The 21,901-nt window shown below is 40.2% G+C and overlaps 1 protein-coding gene across 5 annotated transcripts in view; it reads left to right on the top strand.

Annotated features, from left to right (window-relative positions):
• The window catches only part of CFAP54 (cilia and flagella associated protein 54), a 304,320-nt gene that overhangs the window by 265,039 nt on the left and 17,380 nt on the right, over positions 1-21,901 (top strand). For 4 of the 5 annotated variants that reach the window (XM_070370322.1, XM_070370320.1, XM_070370321.1 and 1 more), the window contains 3 exons: positions 3,260-3,366; positions 6,276-6,417; positions 15,381-15,455. In XM_070370322.1, the coding sequence (XP_070226423.1) occupies positions 3,260-3,366; positions 6,276-6,417; positions 15,381-15,455 (324 nt within the window). The remainder of the gene's footprint in view (positions 1-3,259; positions 3,367-6,275; positions 6,418-15,380; positions 15,456-21,901) is intronic. The other variant, XM_070370319.1, reaches the window with a different exon arrangement.

Raw genomic sequence — 21,901 nt, 5'->3', positions numbered from 1 at the left:
ATCATCTTCAGAGCCCATTATCCATCCTCCTAATAATTCCTTCCTCTCTGGGTTGGATTCCCTTGCTCCCATGTTTCTCTCTGACTTGGCTTGCTCTCTCATGTTAAATGAACACATCTTCCATCTTCCTGAGAAAGAATGTGCTGGAGGTTCTGGTAATTCCGAGCTCACCAGACTCCACAGATTGCATCCATGGAAGGCTCTAGTAAAGAATAAAGCATGGCAGGAAGAAGAAAGCACAGATAGCCATTAGAGAGACTCAGGTACCCAGGAGGAGCTGCCTGGTCTCCTGGTCTCTGGGACACATGCTATCTATGGGTCATGAACCACTGAAATATGGTGAGATATGTTGGTTTCAAGAAAGCTGCTATCTTACTTGGGAGGATTCTTTCATGTCTCTGATCATGTAGTCAAAACCAGACTGTGGGGCTAGACTCAATGAGAGAAGTGATGATAAAAATAGACTCCAGATGTAAGTAATCAACATGTGTATTTTCTCAAAAAAAAAAAAATAGTGCTGGTAAGCTGGCACAGGCAGCCTCCTGGTGTGTTTCACACCCCCAAAAAGAGCTGTGTTAATTACTTGCTAGTACATTCCATTCAGCTTTGGTCAAGGAACAGTTCCATTATTTCAGTCCTCTGAGATGGTTACCAAGGTGGCAATGGATTGAGATTATTCCTGCACTTACATAGGAAGTAAAGAGACCTTGTATACCTGACAAAAGGTCATCATTTTAATACTTAATTCACTGTTGTCTCAGCATAGAATTCTAGGTTGAAAATTATTTTCCCTCAAAATGTAGGAGGCACTCACTGTTCACTGCCTCTGGGAATTCTGCTTTGCTGTTGAGAGTTCTGTTCCCATTCTGACTCCTAGTTCTTTATTTGTGACGTCTTTCCTCTGCAAACTCTGGGGATCTCCCCTCTGTCCCCTGTGTTCTAAAGTTGCATGGTGCACCTTGGTGTGGGTATTGTTCTGGATCCTTAGGATGCCTCTTTCAATATATGAAGTTTATTCTTTGGTTCATGTAGATTTGTTTCTTTTATAATTCACTCCCTCTAATGATCTCTGCAATTTTTGGAATTTCTGTTATTCAGATAGTGAGCCTATTAGATTGAGTGTTTACTTTTCTCATCTTCCCCTGACCCCACCATTTATGTTTTTAAATTTAGGTTTATTTGGGGGGAGATATATTTAACTTTATATTTCAGTAATCTTTTATTGATTAGTTGTTATGATCATATATTTTTTTTAAATTTAAGAGTGCTTATTCTCTGTTCCATTTTAATAGCATTGTGTTCTAATTTTTAGATGCAACACTGGCCTTTTTCTGTCTGAGAATATTAATTATGGTTTCATTGACATTTTCTTCTGTTCTCTGTCCTGTATCTGATTCTCCAAGTCCCTTTATTACATTAGTTCTGGTCTCTACCTTTCATTTCATGTCTAGTGACCCTTGGCTCTTCACTCATGTTTGAGAAAATGAGAATCATATTTAGTCAGGCTTATGGACTTTTGGCCTCACTGCAGTGTAGCTGAGCTAGCAATTTCATTGGAGGATCCTGAAATGTTAGATCTGAAGTTCTCTTCTCTTCATCTGGTAAATTTTCCCAAAGAGGATCTTCTAGATTCCTGCTTGGTTTTCTACATTCTGGGTAGGGGCTAGAGTGGGATAAAGGGATGCCTCTTGTTCAGAATACGGACTTGCACTTATCAATGTTTTCAATTCAGCATTTCATTCCTGGACTAATGTCCTTCCTGAGCATATATCTTCTTTTTCTAAAATTTTTAATTGGAGGATAACTGTTTTACAATATTGTATTGGTTTCTGCCATACATCAACATGAATCAGCCATAAATATACATATGTCTCCCCGCTCTTGAACCTCCCTCCCACACCATTCCACCCCTTTAGGCTGTCACAGAGAACCTGATTTGAGCTCCCTGCATCACAGAGCAAATTCCTACTGGCTATCTATTTTACATATGGTAATTTGTATGTTTCAGTGCTACTGTCTCAATTCATCCCATCCTCAGCTTCCCTCACTGTGTCCACAACTCTGTTCCCTATGTCTGCATCTCGTAGATCTTCTCTGATTTAACCTCAACAGTGAAAGAAGTTTGGGCAGCGTAGAAGAGGTAGAAAAGGAGGAAGGGAGTCTCCTGGTTGCAAGAGCTCAGAGAAGGGATGGGAGGGAGATTATTCCTGAGGTTGTTGGGGTTCTTGGTCATGCTTGTCATCAGCAGCCCCTCTGAGGCCAGGTGGGACACCACCTTTCCTCTCTGCTGACTCAGCTATGCTCTTCCAGGTGCTTTCACAGTGTTGCTTCCATCTCTCATCTACTTCATTTTCTCTTTTGCTTCTGTCTTTGTGAATTTATGACTTTAAGAAATTTTTTTTATTATTAATTCATATTGGGAGATTGCAGGATCTTAGTTCCCTGACCCCTCATAGGGATTGAACCTATGCCACCTGGGGTGGAAGTGCAGAATTCTAACCACTGGACTGCCAGGGAATTTCCCACATCCCTTTACTCTTACTTTAGTTTGACTTGAGAGGAACCAGAGATAAATGAATGCACTTAATTAGTCAATTTTGATTATCAACTCTGGGGTGCAGCGTTCTTATATCTAAAATGAAGGACTTAGAGCGGACCACCTCTAAGTTTCTCTGAATCTCAAATTCTATAAATTCATTATAAAGAGATGCCGTAGAGTATAGGCCTGACTCTAAGAACTGTCAAGAGGTCAAACATTAGGTAAATTACTAAAGCATGAGTCATTAGGAGACGTTTCATCTTAGAGGTGGGGGCTGAAAAATTGTGTGTGGATTGCACGCACAAAGAGAAGAAGAAGGGAATCGCCTGAGTGCACAAAAGTAGCCAAGACCACTGATGGGGAAAGGGGCATTTTGAGAAGGAACAGGAAACCAAGTTGGATATTTACCAGGTATATATTAGACTTGTTGCAGAGGACCTTCAAAGGCTAAATTTTAAACTTAACTGCAGTAAGAAATGTCAGTCTTTAAAAATAATATAATCTTAGTACCAACTAGCATTTATTTTCATCTCATAACCTTTGCACAATTCTTGTTCATATCATTTCTCTTTAAAGGGAATTGGGGGGAAAAGCCTCATTTTTTCTCTTTCAAAGAAAAGCCGTTTAAAGTATAATGACATTGTTTTGAGAGCCAATGCTGTAGTTTTTGAGGTGGAGTGTAATTTTGATGTCACATTTGAGATGTCTTTTCATTTACAGGTTTTATTGTTGTATGCATATAATATGAAGCCCCTGAATATTTCTGATGTTGCATCTGCTGCTTGCAACTGTGTGTACGTAGGCTCTTTCTGGGTTCCACTAAAAAGGCAAGTAAAGATGGATTATCTGCAATTCTAACCCTCTTTGCTGATATTTTCATAAGGTTGGCTGTTTCAGTAATATACAAGGTAAATCCAGGAGAACTTCTGGAAGACATTTTTGGAAGAATCTTCCTTTTACTTAGAGAAGTATGATATTTCAGTGGTTAAGAGCATGAACTCTGACTTCAGTCTTCTTTGGTTCACATGCCAGTGTGGCCTTCCCTATCTTAGTATCCTTGACCAGGCTACTTAACTTCTGTGTGCCTCAGTCTCTTTATCAATAAAATAAGAATAATAATAGGACCTAGTATTGCTGGACTATGTGTTGGAGTATTGTCCTAGTATTGTGGGGCTTCCCTGGTGTCTCAGAAGGTTAAGAATTTGCCTGCAATGTGGGAGACCTGGGTTTGATCCCTGGGTTGGGAAGATCCCCTGGAGGAGGGCAGGGCAGCCCACTCCAGGATCCTTGCCTGGAGAATCCCCATGGGTAGAGGAGCCTGGTGGACTGCAGTCCATGGGGTCCAGAGAGTCGGACACAACTGAGCAACTAAGCACAACAAATTGGAGTAACAGTTCTAGTACTTCATTAACAGATCACAGGGAGTACAAAGATGTTGTCTGTAGTTTTGCCTGTAGTTTAGGGTGTGTTTTAAAAATAACTTAATGTGACTCTGTATTAAGTTGTAATTAAGCCCAAACTCCATCCCCATCCCAGCCTCATCCTTCCGTCTCTGCCCAGTCCTATATGTTGGCCAATCCTATCTGTTCCCCCATCAGAAATCTCTGCATCAGCCACATTGTTTACCTCCCTCTTCATCCAACAGTGGATGGAGATTCTTAACTTTCGCTCATGCCTGGGTTCTGTCTCTTCTGATTTCACCTTATTCAGTTCCTTGTTTGTTTTCTTTTTTTTTTTCTTTGCTTAGTTAATTTAGTTGTGATTCCACTATTTGTTACTATTGTGACCTTAAGCCTAACCCATTCCATTTTCTCATTTCTGAGATGGAAATAATACTCTGCCTACTTTTGGGGGTTATTGTTGGGATCAAGTCAGACAGTATATGCATATGTGTTGCATGCATGTATAATATATGCATATACTTTGTAAAACCAAAAGCACTGAGCAGATGTCAAGTTTCTTCACGGCCTCCTACACCTGTCAGCCTCAGCTCCTCCCCCTATTCACCACCTACTAAGTGCTCAGTGAACAGAAACTTGGTGCTTTTCCATCCTTCTGAGGAGAGTCTGGTTCCTGCTTCCTGATTTCCATTTGGAAAGACTTCCTGGCCTCACCATGAAAGGGAATAAAACAAGAGATGTTTCAAGAACTGGCATACTTTTAATTATTCAGTCAACTTTCTTTTCCTTTTTTTTTTTTCGGTGAAATGGCAGAAAATCTTAGACATAAGACTGTGCTAGCACCACTAAGCCACAACACTGGGAAATCATGCTCCTACCTTTGTTGTCGTTCAGTCACTAAGTCATGCCCAATTCTGCTCTTACCTTGTACATCCAAAAGGTAGCAGGATTTATTTTTAGAACTGCGTGATGAAAAAGATTATAATTTCTGCAGAACAGAATGTAATGAAACTGACAGGATTCTTTTTTTTAAAAAAAAAACTACAAAATGCTCTTGATTTTGGTGTGTTTATGATCAACAGTTTAGTAGACTAAAGTTAGGGACATGTCCCTGTTACTGAGGCTCTTATCGGGGAAGGTAACTGACAAATGTTCATCTGATTCATCCCTTGGTGATACAGTGAAAATAGACTATTTCTCTCACCCCGGGTGGAGTTCCTTGCGTTCCTATGGGGGTCAAGATAAGGGCAGTCTATAGGGAGTTGCTCTTGTTAACCATCCTTTAGAAGGCAAAGTAAGAGGATGCTGTGGAAAACTGGGGAATTGATGTTCCTGCATTTGTTCCTGATGTCATTTTGGTTTTTCGCATAGTCTACTTCTTTTACATAAAAATTTACCTCCATCCCTGGATAGAGACCTGTGGATCCATGCACATTTATGCACGCACCTGTTCTCTGCATACCTGGATCCTAGAGTCACTGGGAGCCCTGCAGGTGGCTGTTTGCTTCCTTTCCCTGTTTCATTGCTTTTCCAGCTTCTGACCTCATTGACTAGTTAACTCCTGCCTTTGACACCTCCACAAGTCACTGGACTGTGACTCCAGAAGCTTTCTGGCCTCAGTGTAATTACCACTCTGTCCTCTTCCCTCACCCTTGGCTTTTGCTTTTTCTTCTTTCTTGATTCTTCTCCCTAACCCCCACTCCCCACATGATACACGTCACTGTGTGGGCTCCTTGATTGGTCTCTTAGAGCCATGGCTGACTTGTCCTAATTCTTAGCTTCAGACCAGCCAGCCAATTGGAGATGGTACTGAGTTTAAGCAGGAGTGGATCTTTTGTCACTACCTGGTGTTTCTTTGCCCAAGTAGATATTTATTTCCTTAATTTTCATCTTAAGCAATATTTTGGCTGTCTACATTCCTTTTCTCACTATGCCTTTGTGCTTATGCTGCTGTGCTTAGTCATACCCATTTCCTTGCAACCCCATGGACTATAGCCCACCAGGTTCCTCTGTCCATGGAATTTTCCAGGCAAGAATACTGGAGTGATTGCCATTTCCTCCTCCAGGGAATCTCTATTATGCCTTTGCCAGTTTATAATTATAAATCTGGGTATATAACTAAATCATAAACATCATACAGACAAGAATCACATCTCTTGGCTCATGTCTCTTGAATGAAGGAATAATTGAATGAGTGATGTTTGTTGGGGGGGGGGCGGTTGCCAGAAATCTAAGTGTTAAATAACTAAGGATTTATTTTACACATATTATTGATTCTGGGAATAAATGAATGCCTTTCTTTTAAAATAAAATGCATATGTGTTTATTATTTTTAGAGTTATTTCAGTTCATGAGAAACTATCTAATCTTACGCAAATTGCTGAAATATCATTGCCAACAACTCCTAAAGTTACTTCAAATGAAAATTTACATGAAGTAGAGGAAACAGAAGAGAAATCAATTGATGCAGAAATGGAAGTAAGTTAATGGAAAATTATATTGCAGGATGGATGCCATTATCCATAATCATTTAAATTATTTTTTACTTTGTCAGAGAAGAACGAAACGTAGATAACATTATCTACATAACTAAACGTAGATCATGTGGTTCTTCTGGCCTTTACTTTCTCTACTTAGAGAACCAAATATGACCCAACTTTTGGACACATAAGTAATGTTTTCTTCAAAGCTCTTCTGATACGAAGAATCAGATGGTAATGAAAACAAAGCCAACCAAGAGAAATTATTCAGATATCACCATGGCTCCTAAGAAACAATGCTCTATAGCTTTATAATGTTACTTTTAATTTTTCACTCTAAGTCTAATATTTGAGCATTTTTATTATGCAAATAATATGTGAAGAAAAATTAGAAAATATAGATAAGCATGTATCTTTCAGACTTTTTCTGCACATCTGTATTTTTCTAACTAGAAAAAAAGGCATATTATATTAACGTTATAGTGTGTTATTCATCTGATTACAGAGTTGAATGGTTTTGTGATGGAGTTCATGTTTTGGAGGAAAGGGTTATTTCTCTTTTATTCCTTCTGTGTCCTAAACCTGTTGAAAAATGCGACACAGGAAATGGATACTGTATATGGAGATGTCAAAACATCAGCATCATTGCTGATAAAACTGATTAGCAAACATGGCACTGGATCTATGGCCAAATAAGCTTATCACCATTCCACCCCTGAATTAGCCAGACTTGCCCACCTAGTTACACAGTTATCTAGCATACTTGTGTGACCATAGGATTTCCACCACTCCCCTCCTGCCCCTGGAAGGCTGACCACATGGAGGAGCAGAGAATAATAGTCCTGTAGGCAGGGTGCCTCCAAAAATGTAAGCAAAGATTGCTTTGATGGGGCTGAGCCTAGCACACTCTGTTGCTTTTCTCAGACTCATCAGTCAAATAAGTGACTCTGCTCTCCTGGCTAGGTCTGAAAGGAGCTACAAGTGTCCCTCCTTCTCAGGAGTGGAGTGGGAGTTCCTAATCCTCTATGGAAAAATGAGAGAAGCAGAGAATGCGTGTCCTCCCCTAACCACTTGCTCTTTGAATTTCCATTTGTACATTCCTCCAGTTTCTTGAGATATGTGTTCCCTAGTTACTGCAGCAACTTTTTTTGAAAAAAAAAAAAAAAAGATGAAATAGATGGACAAGGTTTAAATGAAAAGGGACAGTCTCCTGCCCAACGTGTCCACAACCTGCAGTCCTGCAAGCAGTCCACTTGCAGCTCTTTCATCTGTTCCTTTTGTTATTTAGTTCCAAGTCTATAAATAATTTGCAGAATCAGTTGCGAAAAACAAGGCAACCAATACAACTTCAAATCCAAGTGAGTCCACTGGGCTCCACGGCTCCCCACACCAGCCTCCAGGCTAGCAGAGCACCCATTCTCTGGAGCATCTCCAGGCACTGGGCTGCGGCGAAGAAAGGGAGCACAGCATAGCCTGGTTCTGCAGGTTTACATCATGTCACTTCCTTTCACATGTCATTGGATGAATAATTCACAAGCCATGCCAACAATTCTGCTACCAACTTGGCAAGAGGAAAGCCAGAATAATGATGAATAATGCTACTGAGAGCCAAAAATAATTAGTTTTCTCCTTTGATGTATCAATTCCATATAGTATCTCTTGATTTTACTATTATGTGTAAGGACTTGAATCCCTTATACTTTTCAACTGTTCCTTTCCCCTTCCTTTCTAAATATTGTTATATCACAGAATTTAATTAAGCCAGCATTCAGTGTTTACATTATTATAACCCTCTAAACAGTGTTCACAGTTTAGAGGGTACTGTGGTTATTTTCCTTTCCTGTAGAAGGTTTGATTTTTCCTCTATCTGTCTTTTTTCTTAGCTTCTCTCTGATCATTACATGAGGTCTGTCATGTTCATCCATAAACTTTTTTACCCAAGCATAAATAGTTATGTCTCAACTCTTCTTTCCCTTCCTGGAGGCCCCTCTCTGACTCTGGTTAAGGACTGGTCACCCCCAATGCCGGTAGCACACCTCTAATTCTGGGACCTCCCTCTGCTGCTTTTCTGTTTGAATTCCCAGCCACTTGGGTCCCATATCTGTTTGACTTCTCTGTTAGCTTTTAGGATCTTTCGTTTATTTTTGAGCTGCTGAATCTTTTTTTTAATCACTTTTTGCTAGTTTGATATTTAATTGGTTACCAATAAGAAAACATTTTTAATTCTCAAAGAGTATGATTGGTATGGGCTCACTTTGTTTTCTTGTTTACCTCATCTTCACACCAATTATGGGAAAGTGCAAAATCTAGCAACTCTCCTGATCTTCAGAATATACACGTGGGTGTTTTTTGGTCTAAATTTACCAGTGACGTGAATGAGTGCATTTTTCCCTGTTGTGAAAGCACCAGTCCCGTAAGAGGATTATCAGGCAAGAGCAGTTAGTCTTTGCAAAGAAACAACTTTCCAGAGTTTGTATCACCTGTGCTCTGTGCCTACATTTATCATAGAACTGATAGCTTAGAATTTTAGTTGCACATCCTTTACAGGTCCCCAAATGTTATGGCACAAATTACCAGATGTTTAACGATAGTAATACTATCCTGAGAACTTACAATAAATCTCCTGGTAGATCAGATACCTCAAGCTCATGAGATTCATATACGTAATTCTTTTCCTAAAGTGCATTGTTGCCCTTTCACATCTGTTTTCAAGAACTCATTTTTAAACTTCTTTCATAAATCTCTTACAATCATAGTTTTTTAGTCATAGACCAAACTTAACAGGTTGCTGTCCCTGAGCCATAACCTAGACTACTCTTTGCTGAAATTGTCTTTGAATCCATTATTAGATAGTTCGTAAAAGGAAAGTGATTGTGTTTCTCCTGAACCCATTTGTCTTCCCAGCTGACATTGTCTGAGACAGGAGTTTGAGTGTCCATAGAGTAAACATTCTAGGTTGTGCCCTGCCACTCAGCTTTATACCAAGGGTTAGTCACCTAACCTTCCCTGGGACTAGTTTTCTCCTTGTCTCTAGCCATGATCTTTTCACTCAGATACCATTGAGATGAAGAGATGGCTCCTTGATGAGAATGAGTCATCAGAATTTCCCTGGGAGTCAGATGTCGGTATCAAGCTCATCCCCATGAGCCCAGCTCCTGAGTCAAGAAGTTGACTATGAATACAAACAAATTAGGAATAAACAGGGAAAGTGGGGGCATTTGGCAGGCAGAGGGGAGAATCCAGATGACCCACCTTGCCTGAGTCAAGCTTTGCATCTTGCTTTCATGTCCTGACTAGAGTGATATATATGAGTGGCTCAGTTCTTGAGGAAAATAAACTCCTTTCAGTCCTGATGTTCTCCTCTGTATTTTTGAGTTTGTTTTATTCTCCAACTTAAAAATGTTTCTTCAACTTTAATTAGGGCATTGTGAAATGTGTTCCAGTTCTGGTTGGTATTTATATATGCAGGAATGTCACAAAGTGAGGAAAAAACTAATATTTTTAGTGTAGGTGAATTAGCAAACAAATTAATTCACAACATTTGAAAGTTGTGAAATATAACATTTTCTTTTTTTCCAATATCCTAACCAACATGTAAGGGAAAAAAGCACCTAGGTTCTGAGTTATATCAAATACATTCCATTGACTAAAATCTGCTGGTTTGTTGTCATGACAACCTTCAGTTGGAGCTAATTAGAATTTAACTAGGACACTTGAAGAGATCGATTCTGGTTGGGAATTGGACAGGATTTCATAACCTCTGTAATCTAATATATTTACTTCTATCACAGTATAGATTTTTGCTGGGTTGTTAAACATAAAGGTTCAGAAAATGTGCCTTTGGTTGATATGGAGGTAGTGCATCTTGTTGATGTGGGAGGTAGTGCATCTTGTTATGTTTCTCATTCCCTTCCTTTTTTCTTTTTTTCTTTTTTCCCCTCCAAATCCCTATGGTCTGGAATAAGCCAAAAACTTGAGAACACAGATATTAATTTAAGATGTTTTGGGAGGGCTACAGAACAGGTGTTCCAGTCACTTCTGGCTTGAAAACATGTCCTTCTTCCAAAATGAACAACCCTGGCTCTGAATCACTGGGTTATTTTAACCTGTCATTCTTCGCTTTATGGGGAATCTTCAGAGCCTATCAGGTGCTTTAAAGCATAGGAAAGATACAAACCATTCTGATTTTAAGACAGAAACACCTTTTTGGAATGATAACAACATAGTAATACAAAAAGCCTAAAATATATTTACCAGGTCACCTAAAATGAGTTTAGTAAACATGTGTGGGACACCTGATTGTATAAGGCAATTAAAGTTAGTTAACATATCCCAAATATCAAAGTACTATGAAAACATAGAACAAAATACAAAGCATTAGCATGAATTAACACATTATTTTTGAGAGACTGGTATGTGCAAAAATTTTCTAGGCCGGAGGAGATAAGAACATACTGAAATCAGTACAATTAAGTCCCTGTCAGGAGGAGCTTAATCACTGGCTGAGTATGGTCATACGTACCCAGATGTTCATAATGAGCCCAGCTGCCTGGTGGCCCTTAGCAAGAAAAGTCTGCCATTCAAAGAAACATAAATTTAATATTCAAAACAGTTGAAAATACATCTAAATCTTCATGGAGCTTCTCATAAGAACATCTGAGAGGGAATCCTTTCATCATATACAGCATAACTTCTTTTAAATCTCCTTCTCCCAACTGTCTTGTTCTTCGTGCCTCCCTGGCTTCCATGGCTGCTCTCTAACCTCTGAACCTTTCCCTCCAGCCCAGGTGGTGCTAGTGGTAAATAATCTACCTGCTAATGCTGGAGATGGAAGAAATGTGGGTTCAATCCCTGGTTTGGGAAGATCCCCTGGAGTAGGAAATGGCAACCCACTCCAGTATTCTTGCCTGGAAAATGTCATGAACAGAGGAGCCTGGCTGCAGTCCATGGGGTTGCAAAGAGCTGGACATGACTGAGCAACTAAGCATGTACTCCCTCCAACTCAGTCTGCATGGAGTGTTTTGCCTCCTCTCAACTTTCCACTCTGGCTCAGCTCTTGATTATTGAAGTTGCCTTGTCTCTCTGACACGTTCCCGTTTTCCTGTTTCCTCCATTCTGAGTGCTACACTTACACAAAAGGGCAAGGTTGCTAGAATCCTTCTCAATGGGGGGACTGTTGATGGCAACTATTCTGATTTATCATTTAAACAAATCTCATTCACATAGGGTTGTGTGTGTGTGTGTGTTTAAAGAGAAAGCTGAACTAGACTTTGTGCTTCAGTAACTCAGGCAGCATTCTATTAGCCTGTAGACTGAAATAAAGACCATGTTTCTTTAAACCCCCAAATACCCTGTGCCCCCTTACTATTGCATGTTGTTTTGGCCATTATCTCTTTCTGTGTCTCTTCCTCTCTCTTGACTTTGAGTTCCTTTGCTCGGGGGTCTGCTCCATCTTTCGATGTTCAGTACCTCACCCGGTAACTGACACGTAGTGCCTCTTCAGTAGTTGCTCACGAAACTTCTCACTGGAGACCTGTGGAGAGCGCCTACTCCTGACCAAGGATCCAGCAGGAGACGACATGTGAAGTCATGGGGCTGGACGTTTTATCAGGGTGTCAGGGGTGCAGGGTGAATGTAGGACCCTGGGAAAGCAGGGCTGGTGAGGGGTGGGGGTTGGAGAAAGTGTGGCCAGCACCCAGAAGAGCATCCCCTGACCCATCCTGAGATTTGCTAAGATAACCCTGACGGCATGTGGAGGAGGGATGTGGGAAGCAAGAGTTTGGAGGAAGGAAAGCAATTTAGAATGTTTTTTTTTTTTTTCTGTTCATAAAACTGATGAATGACCACAGGAACTTCAAAGTCAAAATGTTGGCTCTGTTAGTTTTGTAGTAACTCAGAGGCCCACCACTCATAGAATCAACAGATGCTCCTTCTTAAGGGGGAAATGGCAAATATTGAGCAAGAGACCGTCTGTGCCCTCCCGGCCCCCCTTGCCAACTGCAGCATCCCTCTGGCAGCCTTCCCAGGAATTGATGAGCTTGGTGCTTCCCTTGTCTTCATTTCTAGGCAGAAAGGTCACAGGAGGTCCCTCACAGCCCAGCAGCGAATCAGCCAGTTTCTGACACGTTTAAGTGGTCTACCTGAAATAACACCAAAGAAATAGAATGTTGTTGAGGCAAAATTTCTGTTCACTATGTGTTGAGACAGACCATGGAAGGCATTTATCAGGAAACATGGTGTCTCCATCTGTTATGTGAAATGTTTAATGATACAGACAGTGTCGTTTTGCTTGATAGCTCTTGATGAAATCATGACAGCGGCCCATCACAGCTATTATTGCAACCTTTTGTATAAAAAGAAAACATACTTTAACCGGTCCTAAGAACTCAATTAGAAACATAGAAATAGGTACAAGTAAGAATATGTAAGAACACACTCCGGGATGTATGTTGCCCCATCTAGTAGAGGGGACAAGACTGCAAAGTTCACCATAGAGACCTGGTGACCCCCGATGAGTGCTGGATGTCCTGCTGACTTCCATCCTTTCTGGTCCCATGAACACTGCCCTACTTCTGGTCATGATCGCTTCCTGCCCAATTTGAGAAGCCTCCTAGCTAATTTCATTCTCTTTTTTCTTCCTAGTCTAGTTAACCTTTAAACAGTGGCCAGATGGCCAGAATTATTAATATTTTCTTAAAGCAATCATTATCCCCTCAGTCCAGTGCCTCTCAATTTCCTAAGCAACAAAACCCAAATTCCTTACATTTACATGTCCTGTTATAAGTATACCTCTCAGTCTTATTCCTCACCACTCTTACCACCAAGCTTCCAATACACTTCCGTGGTAAAGACCATGCCAGGCTCTTTATGTTCCTTGAGTATCTGCTGTTACATTGCTTACATGGCTCCCTCCATCCTTGTCCCCATCCTCTGCCAGCTACTACTTCCTCATGTCTCAGTTCCCTTTCTCCAGGAAATGTTCCCTGTTCCATATACATATTACTCTCTCTCCCATCTCTAGGCTCTTATAACATGTCATAGCTACCCATTTTCTGACCATGCTCTACTTGGCATATTATTTAGTCAAGTATGAATCTATTTTTTTTCAGCTCTTATACACTTGGTGAGGATGGGGTCTGTTTCTTTATCTTTGTGCTCCACAGTGCCTAGTAGAATGCCTCAGATATATTTGTTAAAGTGAATAGAATTAGCTATAGCTTTGGAACTCCAAATTTTGATCTTTTCTATGTTTCTGCATTTGTTAAAACTTTAATATGAGTTCAATTGTTTCTTTATTTTAAGGCTTTTAGCCAGCCTTGGTGAGTGTTAATTTAAAAATGAATGCACTTTGATCATTTTCATATTTCTGGATGTTAGTACATGTACATATTAATACTACTGAAATAAAAGAAAATTGTTGAAAGATGTGAGCAACACTGTGAGATAAGCATAGTTTATCTCTGACAGTCTTATGATCATGACTCCTTTAGTTGTAAGTAAAGAACAACTATCAGTACTTACACTAACCCAAAGGAAATAGGTTTGATAAGGAGGCAGTGTTTGGCAGGGCATAGTCAGTAAGCTCTTGCATAACCAAGGACCAGGGACAAAATACAGTGGACCCCACAGAAAATGAAACTTGGAGAGTCAGGAGCCAAGAGTGCACACAGACCTACCGGGGCATAAGTTCTCCTTTATCTCTGTTTCCTCCTCTTACTCATTATACGTCTAGTCCATGGGCTGCCTTCTCCAACTCCTGTTGGGACCTCTCAGCTCATGCAGCCAGTACTGCTGATAGCGCTCTTCTGTTGTCTTTCCTTATGTAAAAATCACAATGATGGAGAATCTGATTGGTTGATCTTTCTTGGGTCCAGTGTCCATTCAGAAACACAGCTGTGGCCATACAGTAGGAGCTGCAGCAGTGTCTTCAACAATGGACTGAGGACGATACTGACTCTTCCTCTTTTTAAAAAATACTTATTGTATTGGTTTTGCCGTACATCAACATGAATCCACCAGGGGTGTACACGTGTTCCCAATCCTGAACCCCCCTCCCGCCTCCCTCCCCATACCATCCCTCTGGGTCATCCCAGTGCACCAGCCCCAAGCTTCCTCTATCCTGCATTGAACCTGGACTGGCGATTTGTTTCTTATATGATATTATACATGTTTCAATGCCATTCTCCTAAATTATCCCACCCTCACCCTCTCCCACAGAGTCCAAAAAACTGTTCTATACATCTGTGTCTCTTGCTGTCTCACACACAGGGTTATTGTTACCATCTTTCTAAATTCCATATATATGTGTTAGTGTACTGTATTGGTGTTTTTCTTTCTGGCTTACTAGCCTCTAATTAAAATAAATAAATTTAAATTAAAGAAAATAAAAATAAAAATATCCAAACAAAAAAATACTTATTTATTTGTCCTTGCCAGGTCTTAGTTGCAGCACATGGGACTTCACAACTAAGAGTTCACGTGCCACAGCTGAAAGATTCTACGTGCCACCACTCTCTTCCTCTTTATTTACACTTTCCAGTTTTTTTTTTTTTTTCAATTCCCAACTGTTCATCTTTTCTTAAATACTTTCTGAGATCCAACCCTCTTTATTCCAGGGCTCTCTTCTCAGAAGAAAAGTGGTCTTCCAAAATCTTATTTTGGTGTAAATTCCCTTACCTGTACCTCTGTAACATATGAATTTTAGTGGTGAATTTGCAGGAAAAAAATCCTAAAATAGTTTATTATTCATCATTAAATCTTATATTTTGTGGCTATTCTGTATCTTTCAAGTAACCATAATTACTTTAAAGATTGTGACCTCTGAATATCTCTAAATTTCATCCCGGGAATTAGGGTTAGAGAATGATGTAGCAAAAGACAAATGAGACAAATAATTTGTAACTAAAATACCCAGTATTTTACCAATAAGATCAACCTCACTATGTTGTCTTTTATTTCTAGAACATGATTATTGTCTGTTGCAATGAAATAGTATCTTTGTTTTTGGGTGATGAAATGGCAACTCCACTATCTGAGGTATGTATCTCTTTTAAAACTATATCTGATTCTCTCACAAGTATGTTGTTGCTATGGAAATGGAAATGCAGAAAACATCTATTATGAAAGTATCAAGGGCCTAACCCTCCTTAATTAATGTGAAAAAAGTGATAAACATGAATTTATAACAGCATGTTATTTTGGTTAGACATATTTTTTGTTAGAAAATAGTACAGAAAATTGTGAAGAGGATAATCTTAAAATCATCTCAAACCCTCCATTCAGAGAATAATCACTATTAACATTTTGGAGAATATCTTACATATTTTTCATATATAATTAGACTTTAGAATTTTTACATCAATGAGATCATTCTGCACACACATTTTTTAACTTTTTTTTTATTCAGCAATAGTGTTAATGGAGATATTTTTTGTGAAAAGTCTACCCTGTTCAATTTAATGCCTACATAATAGTTTCTTTTGTGTATTGTCATGTCAGGCTTTATTTATATAATTAGATCCTTATTCATGGATCTTGAAGTTGATGGATTCTAGTACATACTTATTTCACCCTTCTGCATTACTCATCCTCCACGTTAATTGTTAGGAATAGGATTTTAGAGTAAAAAGCATATACCCGTGGTCCCTGATTTACAGTGATTCAACTTTTGATTTTTTAACTTTACAATATTGTGAAAGCAATACCTATTCAATAGAAACTGTACTTCGAATTTTGAAATTTGAACTTTTCCCAGGCTAGTGACAATGCAGTCTGATACTTGTAATGCTGGGCAACAGCAGTGAGCCATAGCTCCCATCAACCACATGATCCCAAGAGGAAAGAATCCACACATGTAACAACCATTCTCTTTTTAACTTTCAGTACAGTACGCAATAAATGTGCGTAATAAGTATGCATAAGCTGCTGCTAAGTCACTTCAGTCATGTCTGACTCTGTGTGACCCCAGAGACGGCAGCCCACCAGGCTCCCCCGTCCCTGGGATTCTCCAGGCAAGAACACTGGAGTGGGTTGCCATTTCCTTCTCCAATGCATGAAAGTGAAAAGTGAAAGTGAAGTCTCTCAGTCGTGTCCGACTCCTAGCGACCCCACGGACTGCAGCCTACCAGGCTCCTCCATCCATGGGATTTGCCAGGCAAGAATACTGGAGTGGGGTGCCATTGCCTTCTCCATGCATAAGCTGCTGCTGCTAAGTCACTTCAGTCGTGTCCGACTCTGTGCGACCCCATAGACGGCAGCCCACCAGGTTCCCCTGTCCCTGGGAGTCTCCAGGCAAGAACACTGGAGTGGGTTGCCGTTTCCTTCTCCAGTGCATGAAAGTGAAAAGTGAAAGTGAAGTCGCTCAGTCGTGTCCGACCCTCAGAGACCACATGGACTGCAGCCTTCTAGGCTCCTCTGTCCATGGGATTTTCCAGGCAAGAGTACTGGAGCTACTCAACACTTTATTGTAAAGTTGGCTTTGTTTTAGATGACCGTGTCCCACTACGGGCTAATGTATGTGTTTTGAGCACTTTTAAGGTGTGTGCTAGGCTAAGCTCTGATGTTTGGTAAGTTAGGTATATTAAGGATATTTTTGACTTGAAATATTTTCAACCCACGATGAGTTTATCCATTTATTGTTTCTGTTCAGTTGGTCAGTCGTGTCTGACTCTTTTCAACCCCATGGACTGCAGCACGCCAGGCTTCCCTGTCCTTCACCAGCTCCTGGAGTTTGCTCAACTCAACTCCATTGAGTCAGTGGTGCTATCCACCCAACTTATCCTTTGCCTTGTCCAACTTGTCCAACTTCTCCCTCTTGCCTTCAGTCTTTCCCAGCATCAGGGTCTTTTCTAATGAGTCAGCTCTTCGCATCAGGTGGCCAAACTATTGGAGCTTCAGCTTCAGCATCAGTCCTTCCGACCAATATTCAGGATTGATTTCCTTTCAGTCAGTTCAGTCACTCAGTCGTGTCTGACTCTTTGTGACCCCATGAACTGCAGCACGCCAGGCCTCCCTGTCCATCACCAACTCCCAGAGTCCATCCAATCCCATGTCCATTGAGTCGGTGATGCCATCCAACCATCTCATCCTCTGTCGTCCCCGTCTCCTCTTGCCCCCAATCTTTCCCAGCATCAGGGTCTTTTCAAATGACTCAGCTCTTTGAATCATATTTCCTTTAGGATTGACTGGTCTGATCTCTTTACAGATCCACTTATTGACCCATTTATTGGGACATCACAAAGAGTTGGACACTTTTCACAACCCCTCCCTAAATCAAGAAAGATCTGTATACACCTTATTGTGGTTAACCATATATAATATAAAATTTATAATTTTAATCATTTCTAAAGTGTATATATCAGTGGCATTAAGTACATTCAAAATATTGTGCAAACATCTCCTCCATCCATCTCCACAGATTTTTCACCATCCCAGTTAGAAACTTTGTACCCATTAAATAATAACTCTCATTTCCTCTCCTCCCCAAGTTCCTGATAACCTCTATTCTACTATTTGCCTGTTCTGAATATTACATATAAATGGAATCATACAATATTGGTTTTTTGTGGCTAGCTTACTTCATTTTGACTTCCCAGGTAGCGCTAGTGGTAGAGAATCTGCCTGCGAATGCAGGAGACTTAGAGATGCAGGTTCAATCCTTGGGATGGGAAGATCCCCTGGAATAGGAAGTGACAACCCATTTCAGTATTTTTGCTTGGAGAATCCCATGGACAGAGGAGCCTTGTGGGCTACAGTCCATGGGCCACAAAGAGTTGGACATGACTGAGCCACCAACACACACACACTTGATTTAACACAATGTTTTCAAAGTTCATCCATGTTTTAGCATGTATCAGTACTGCATTCCTTTTTAAGACTAAATAATATTCCATTGTATGCATATACCATATTTGTTTATCCACTCTTCTGTGGATAGATGAACATTCAAGGTGTTTTTACTTTTTGGCTCTTGTAAATAATGCTACTATAAACATGAGTGTATACGTATCCAGGCATATACCTAGGAGAGGAATTGGTGGCTCATATAGTAATTCTGTGCTTAACTTTTTAAGGAACGCCCAACAGCTGCACCATTTCACATTCCCATCAACAGTGCAAGAGGGTTCTAAAATCTCCATTTCTTCACCAACACTTATTTTCTCTTTTTTGAAAATAGCCATCTTAATGGATGTAAAGTGGTACCTCATTGTGATTTTGACTTGCATTTCTCTAAAACTAATTTAATTGAGAATCCTTCATGTGCCGATTACCCTTTTGTATATCCTTGGAGAAATGTCTGTTCAATCCTTTGCCCTTTTTGAATGGGCATATACAACTTGGTGTATAATTGCAAATGGCCACCGGTTTTCTCTCCTACCTGCAGTAGTGAGAGGTCCAGTTTGCCCACATACCCATCCACACTAGTTCTCATCCTCTTTCTGCTCTCTCTCTCCCTCCCCCTTACACCCCTCCTCCCCTCCTCATCATTCTCTTCTTCTAACTGTTGTACATCTAACAAGTAAAAAATGACATTTTCAATTATTTTATATTTATTAACAGTAAGGCCAAATATAGTTCATATTTTGTTGGCAGTCCGTGTTTCTCCTTTTGTGGAATGGTGTTCATTCATGTAACTGATCAACAAATACACAGAGTGAGTTGCCTAGGTGTCAGGAACTCTTTTATAGACCCTAGAGAGCCTGCTGTGAACAAGCAACAAGGACCCCACTCTCTTGGAGCTGCTATTTTTTTTTTTTTTTGTGGAGGGAAACAGTAAATAAATAAATAAGATAATACCACACTTTGTTAAGCGCTATAAAGGAAAAAACAGAGTGAGATCTTAGAGTAGGGTTGGCAAACTGTGCCCAGTTGGCACAGTTACTTGGCCAACTGCCTGTTTGTAAATAAAGTTTTATTGGAACACAGCCATGTTCATTTGTTTACCAGTGGGTCTAAAGCTGCTTTCAAACTACAACAGCAGAGCTGAGTGGTTTTGACAGAGACCATATAACCCACTGAGCCTAAATCGTTTACCATCTGGCCCTTTACAGAAAAAGTATGCTTATCCCCATGATAGAAAGTAACAGAGAATGGGTCAGCAGGTTAGATAGGTGATAGGGGAGACTTCTCTTAGGAGATTATATTTTAGTAAGTCTTGAAACATTACACTGTGTCCCTACCACGAGTGCTTTGGCTTCTCTGGAGCAGGGGCGATGCTATCTCAATCTTTGAATGAATTCTTACAGTGCCTTGTACAGGACATGACTTGGTTAATGTTTCTGGAACTGAATTAAATTCTCTTTAATTTTCAATACCTGAAATTTAATATCTGATTTTTTTTCATCTAGCCATTCATTATTTTTCCATTTTTTTAAAATGAAGAACTTAATTTTTTATTGTGGAAATGTGTAGAATAACTGCAGCAGACCATTGGTAATTTAAAAATCAGGCTTAAATATAATTTTGTACAAACTGTGGTTTGCGAGGGCTTCCCTGGTGGATCAGATGGTAAAGAATCTACCTGCAATGCAAGAGTATGTCACAGCAAAAAATTGGTTTTTGAAGACACATGATTTATAACATTTAGGGGCTTTGGCTCCTGACAGACCTGGGTTGAAATCCCAGCCTTGGATCTTGTTTGACCCAAGGCAAATTATTTAACTTCTCTAAGCTTCAGTTTTCTCAGATATAAAGTGGGATAATAATACCAATAATGCCTCACAATCGTGAGGATTAAAGTAAATAAAGTATGTTAGTATTGGGAGTAGGGTCTAGTGCAAATAGGGGTTTCTCAGGTGGTGCTAGTGGTAAAGAACCCGCTTGCCAATGCAGGAAACCTAAAAGATGCATGTTCAATCCCTGGGTCAGGAAGATCCCCTGGAGGAGGACATGGTAACTCCCTCCATATTCTTGCCTGGAGAATCCCAAGTACAGAGGAGCCTTGTGGGCTACCATCCATGGGGTCATAAAGAGTCAAACATGACTGAAATGACTCAGCACAGCATCAGTTCAGTTCAGTTCAGTTCAGTCTCTCAGTCGTGTCCGACTCTTTGCGACCCCATGAATCACAGCATGCCAGGCCTCCCTGTCCATCACCATCTCCCGGAGTTCACTCAGACTCACATCCATCGAATCAGTGATGCCATCCAGCCATCTCATCCTCTGTCGTCCCCTTCTCCTCCTGCCCCCCATCCCTCCCAGCATCAGAGTCTTTTCCAATGAGTCAACTCTTCACGTGAGGTGGCCAAAGTACTGGAGTTTCAGCTTTAGCATCATTCCTTCCAATGAACACCCAGGGTTGATCTCCTTCAGAACGGACTGGTTGGATCTCCTTGCAGTCCAAGGGACTCTCAAGAGTCTTCTCCAACACCACAGTTCAAAAGCATCAATTCTTCGGCACTCAGCTTTCTTCACAGTCCAACTCTCACATCCATACATGACCACTGGAAAAACCATAGCCTTGACTAGACGGACCTTTGTTGGCAAAGTAATGCCTCTGCTTTTCAATATGCTATCTAGGTTGGTCATAACTTTCTTTCCAAGGAGTGTCTTTTAATTTCATGGCTGCAATCACCATCTGCAGTGATTTTGGAGCCCAAAAATATAAAGTTTGACACTGTTTCTGCTGTTTCCCCATCTATTTGCCATGAAGTGATGGTACCAGATGCCATGATCTTAGTTTTCTGAATGTTGAGTTTTAAGCCAACTTTTTCACTCTCCTCTTTCACTCTCATCAAGAGGTTTTTTAGTTCCTCTTCACTTTCTGCCATAAGGGTGGTGTCATCTGCATATCTGAGGTTATTGATATTTCTCCCGGCAATCTTGATTCCAGCTTGTGCTTCTTCCAGCCCAGCGTTTGTCATGATGTACTCTGCGTATCTGTTACATAAGTAGGGTGACAATATACAGCCTTGATGTACTTCTTTTCCTATTTGGAACTAGTCTGTTGTTCCATGTCCAGTTCTAACTGTTGCTTCCTGACCTGCATATAGATTTCTCAAGAGGCGGGTCAGGTGGTCTAGGATTCCCATCTCTTTCAGAATTTTCCACAGTTTATTGTGATCCACACAGTCAAAGGCTTTGGCATAGTCAATAAAGCAGAAATAGATGTTTTTCTGGAACTCTCTTGCTTTTTCCATGATCCAGCGGATGTTGGCAATTTGATCTCTGGTTCCTCTGCCTTTTCTAAATCCAGCTTGAACATCTGGAAGTTCAAAGAGCAAATAAATGTTTAGTAAATTATTAACTATTTCATTGTCATCATCATCGTCTTTACCATAGTCCTGCCTTCTATGTTTGAATTCTTCAAGCTCTAGTCAACTAATTTCAACTGATTTTTAAGATACAAATTTGTTCTGAAACATTGACAGAAAAGGAGAGCAATGGTGCTAAAGATAGGGAGAAAACCAGGAGTCATTTTCTGTTCCTGTAATATAAATCACTGTTGGAGCTTAGAGAAATTCCATCAAGGTGCAAGATTCCAA

Source organism: Bos mutus, chromosome 5, assembly GCF_027580195.1.
Source record: "Bos mutus isolate GX-2022 chromosome 5, NWIPB_WYAK_1.1, whole genome shotgun sequence".
In the NCBI taxonomy this organism is placed as follows: domain Eukaryota; kingdom Metazoa; phylum Chordata; class Mammalia; order Artiodactyla; family Bovidae; genus Bos; species Bos mutus.
This window is presented reverse-complemented; position numbering and strand designations above follow the sequence as displayed.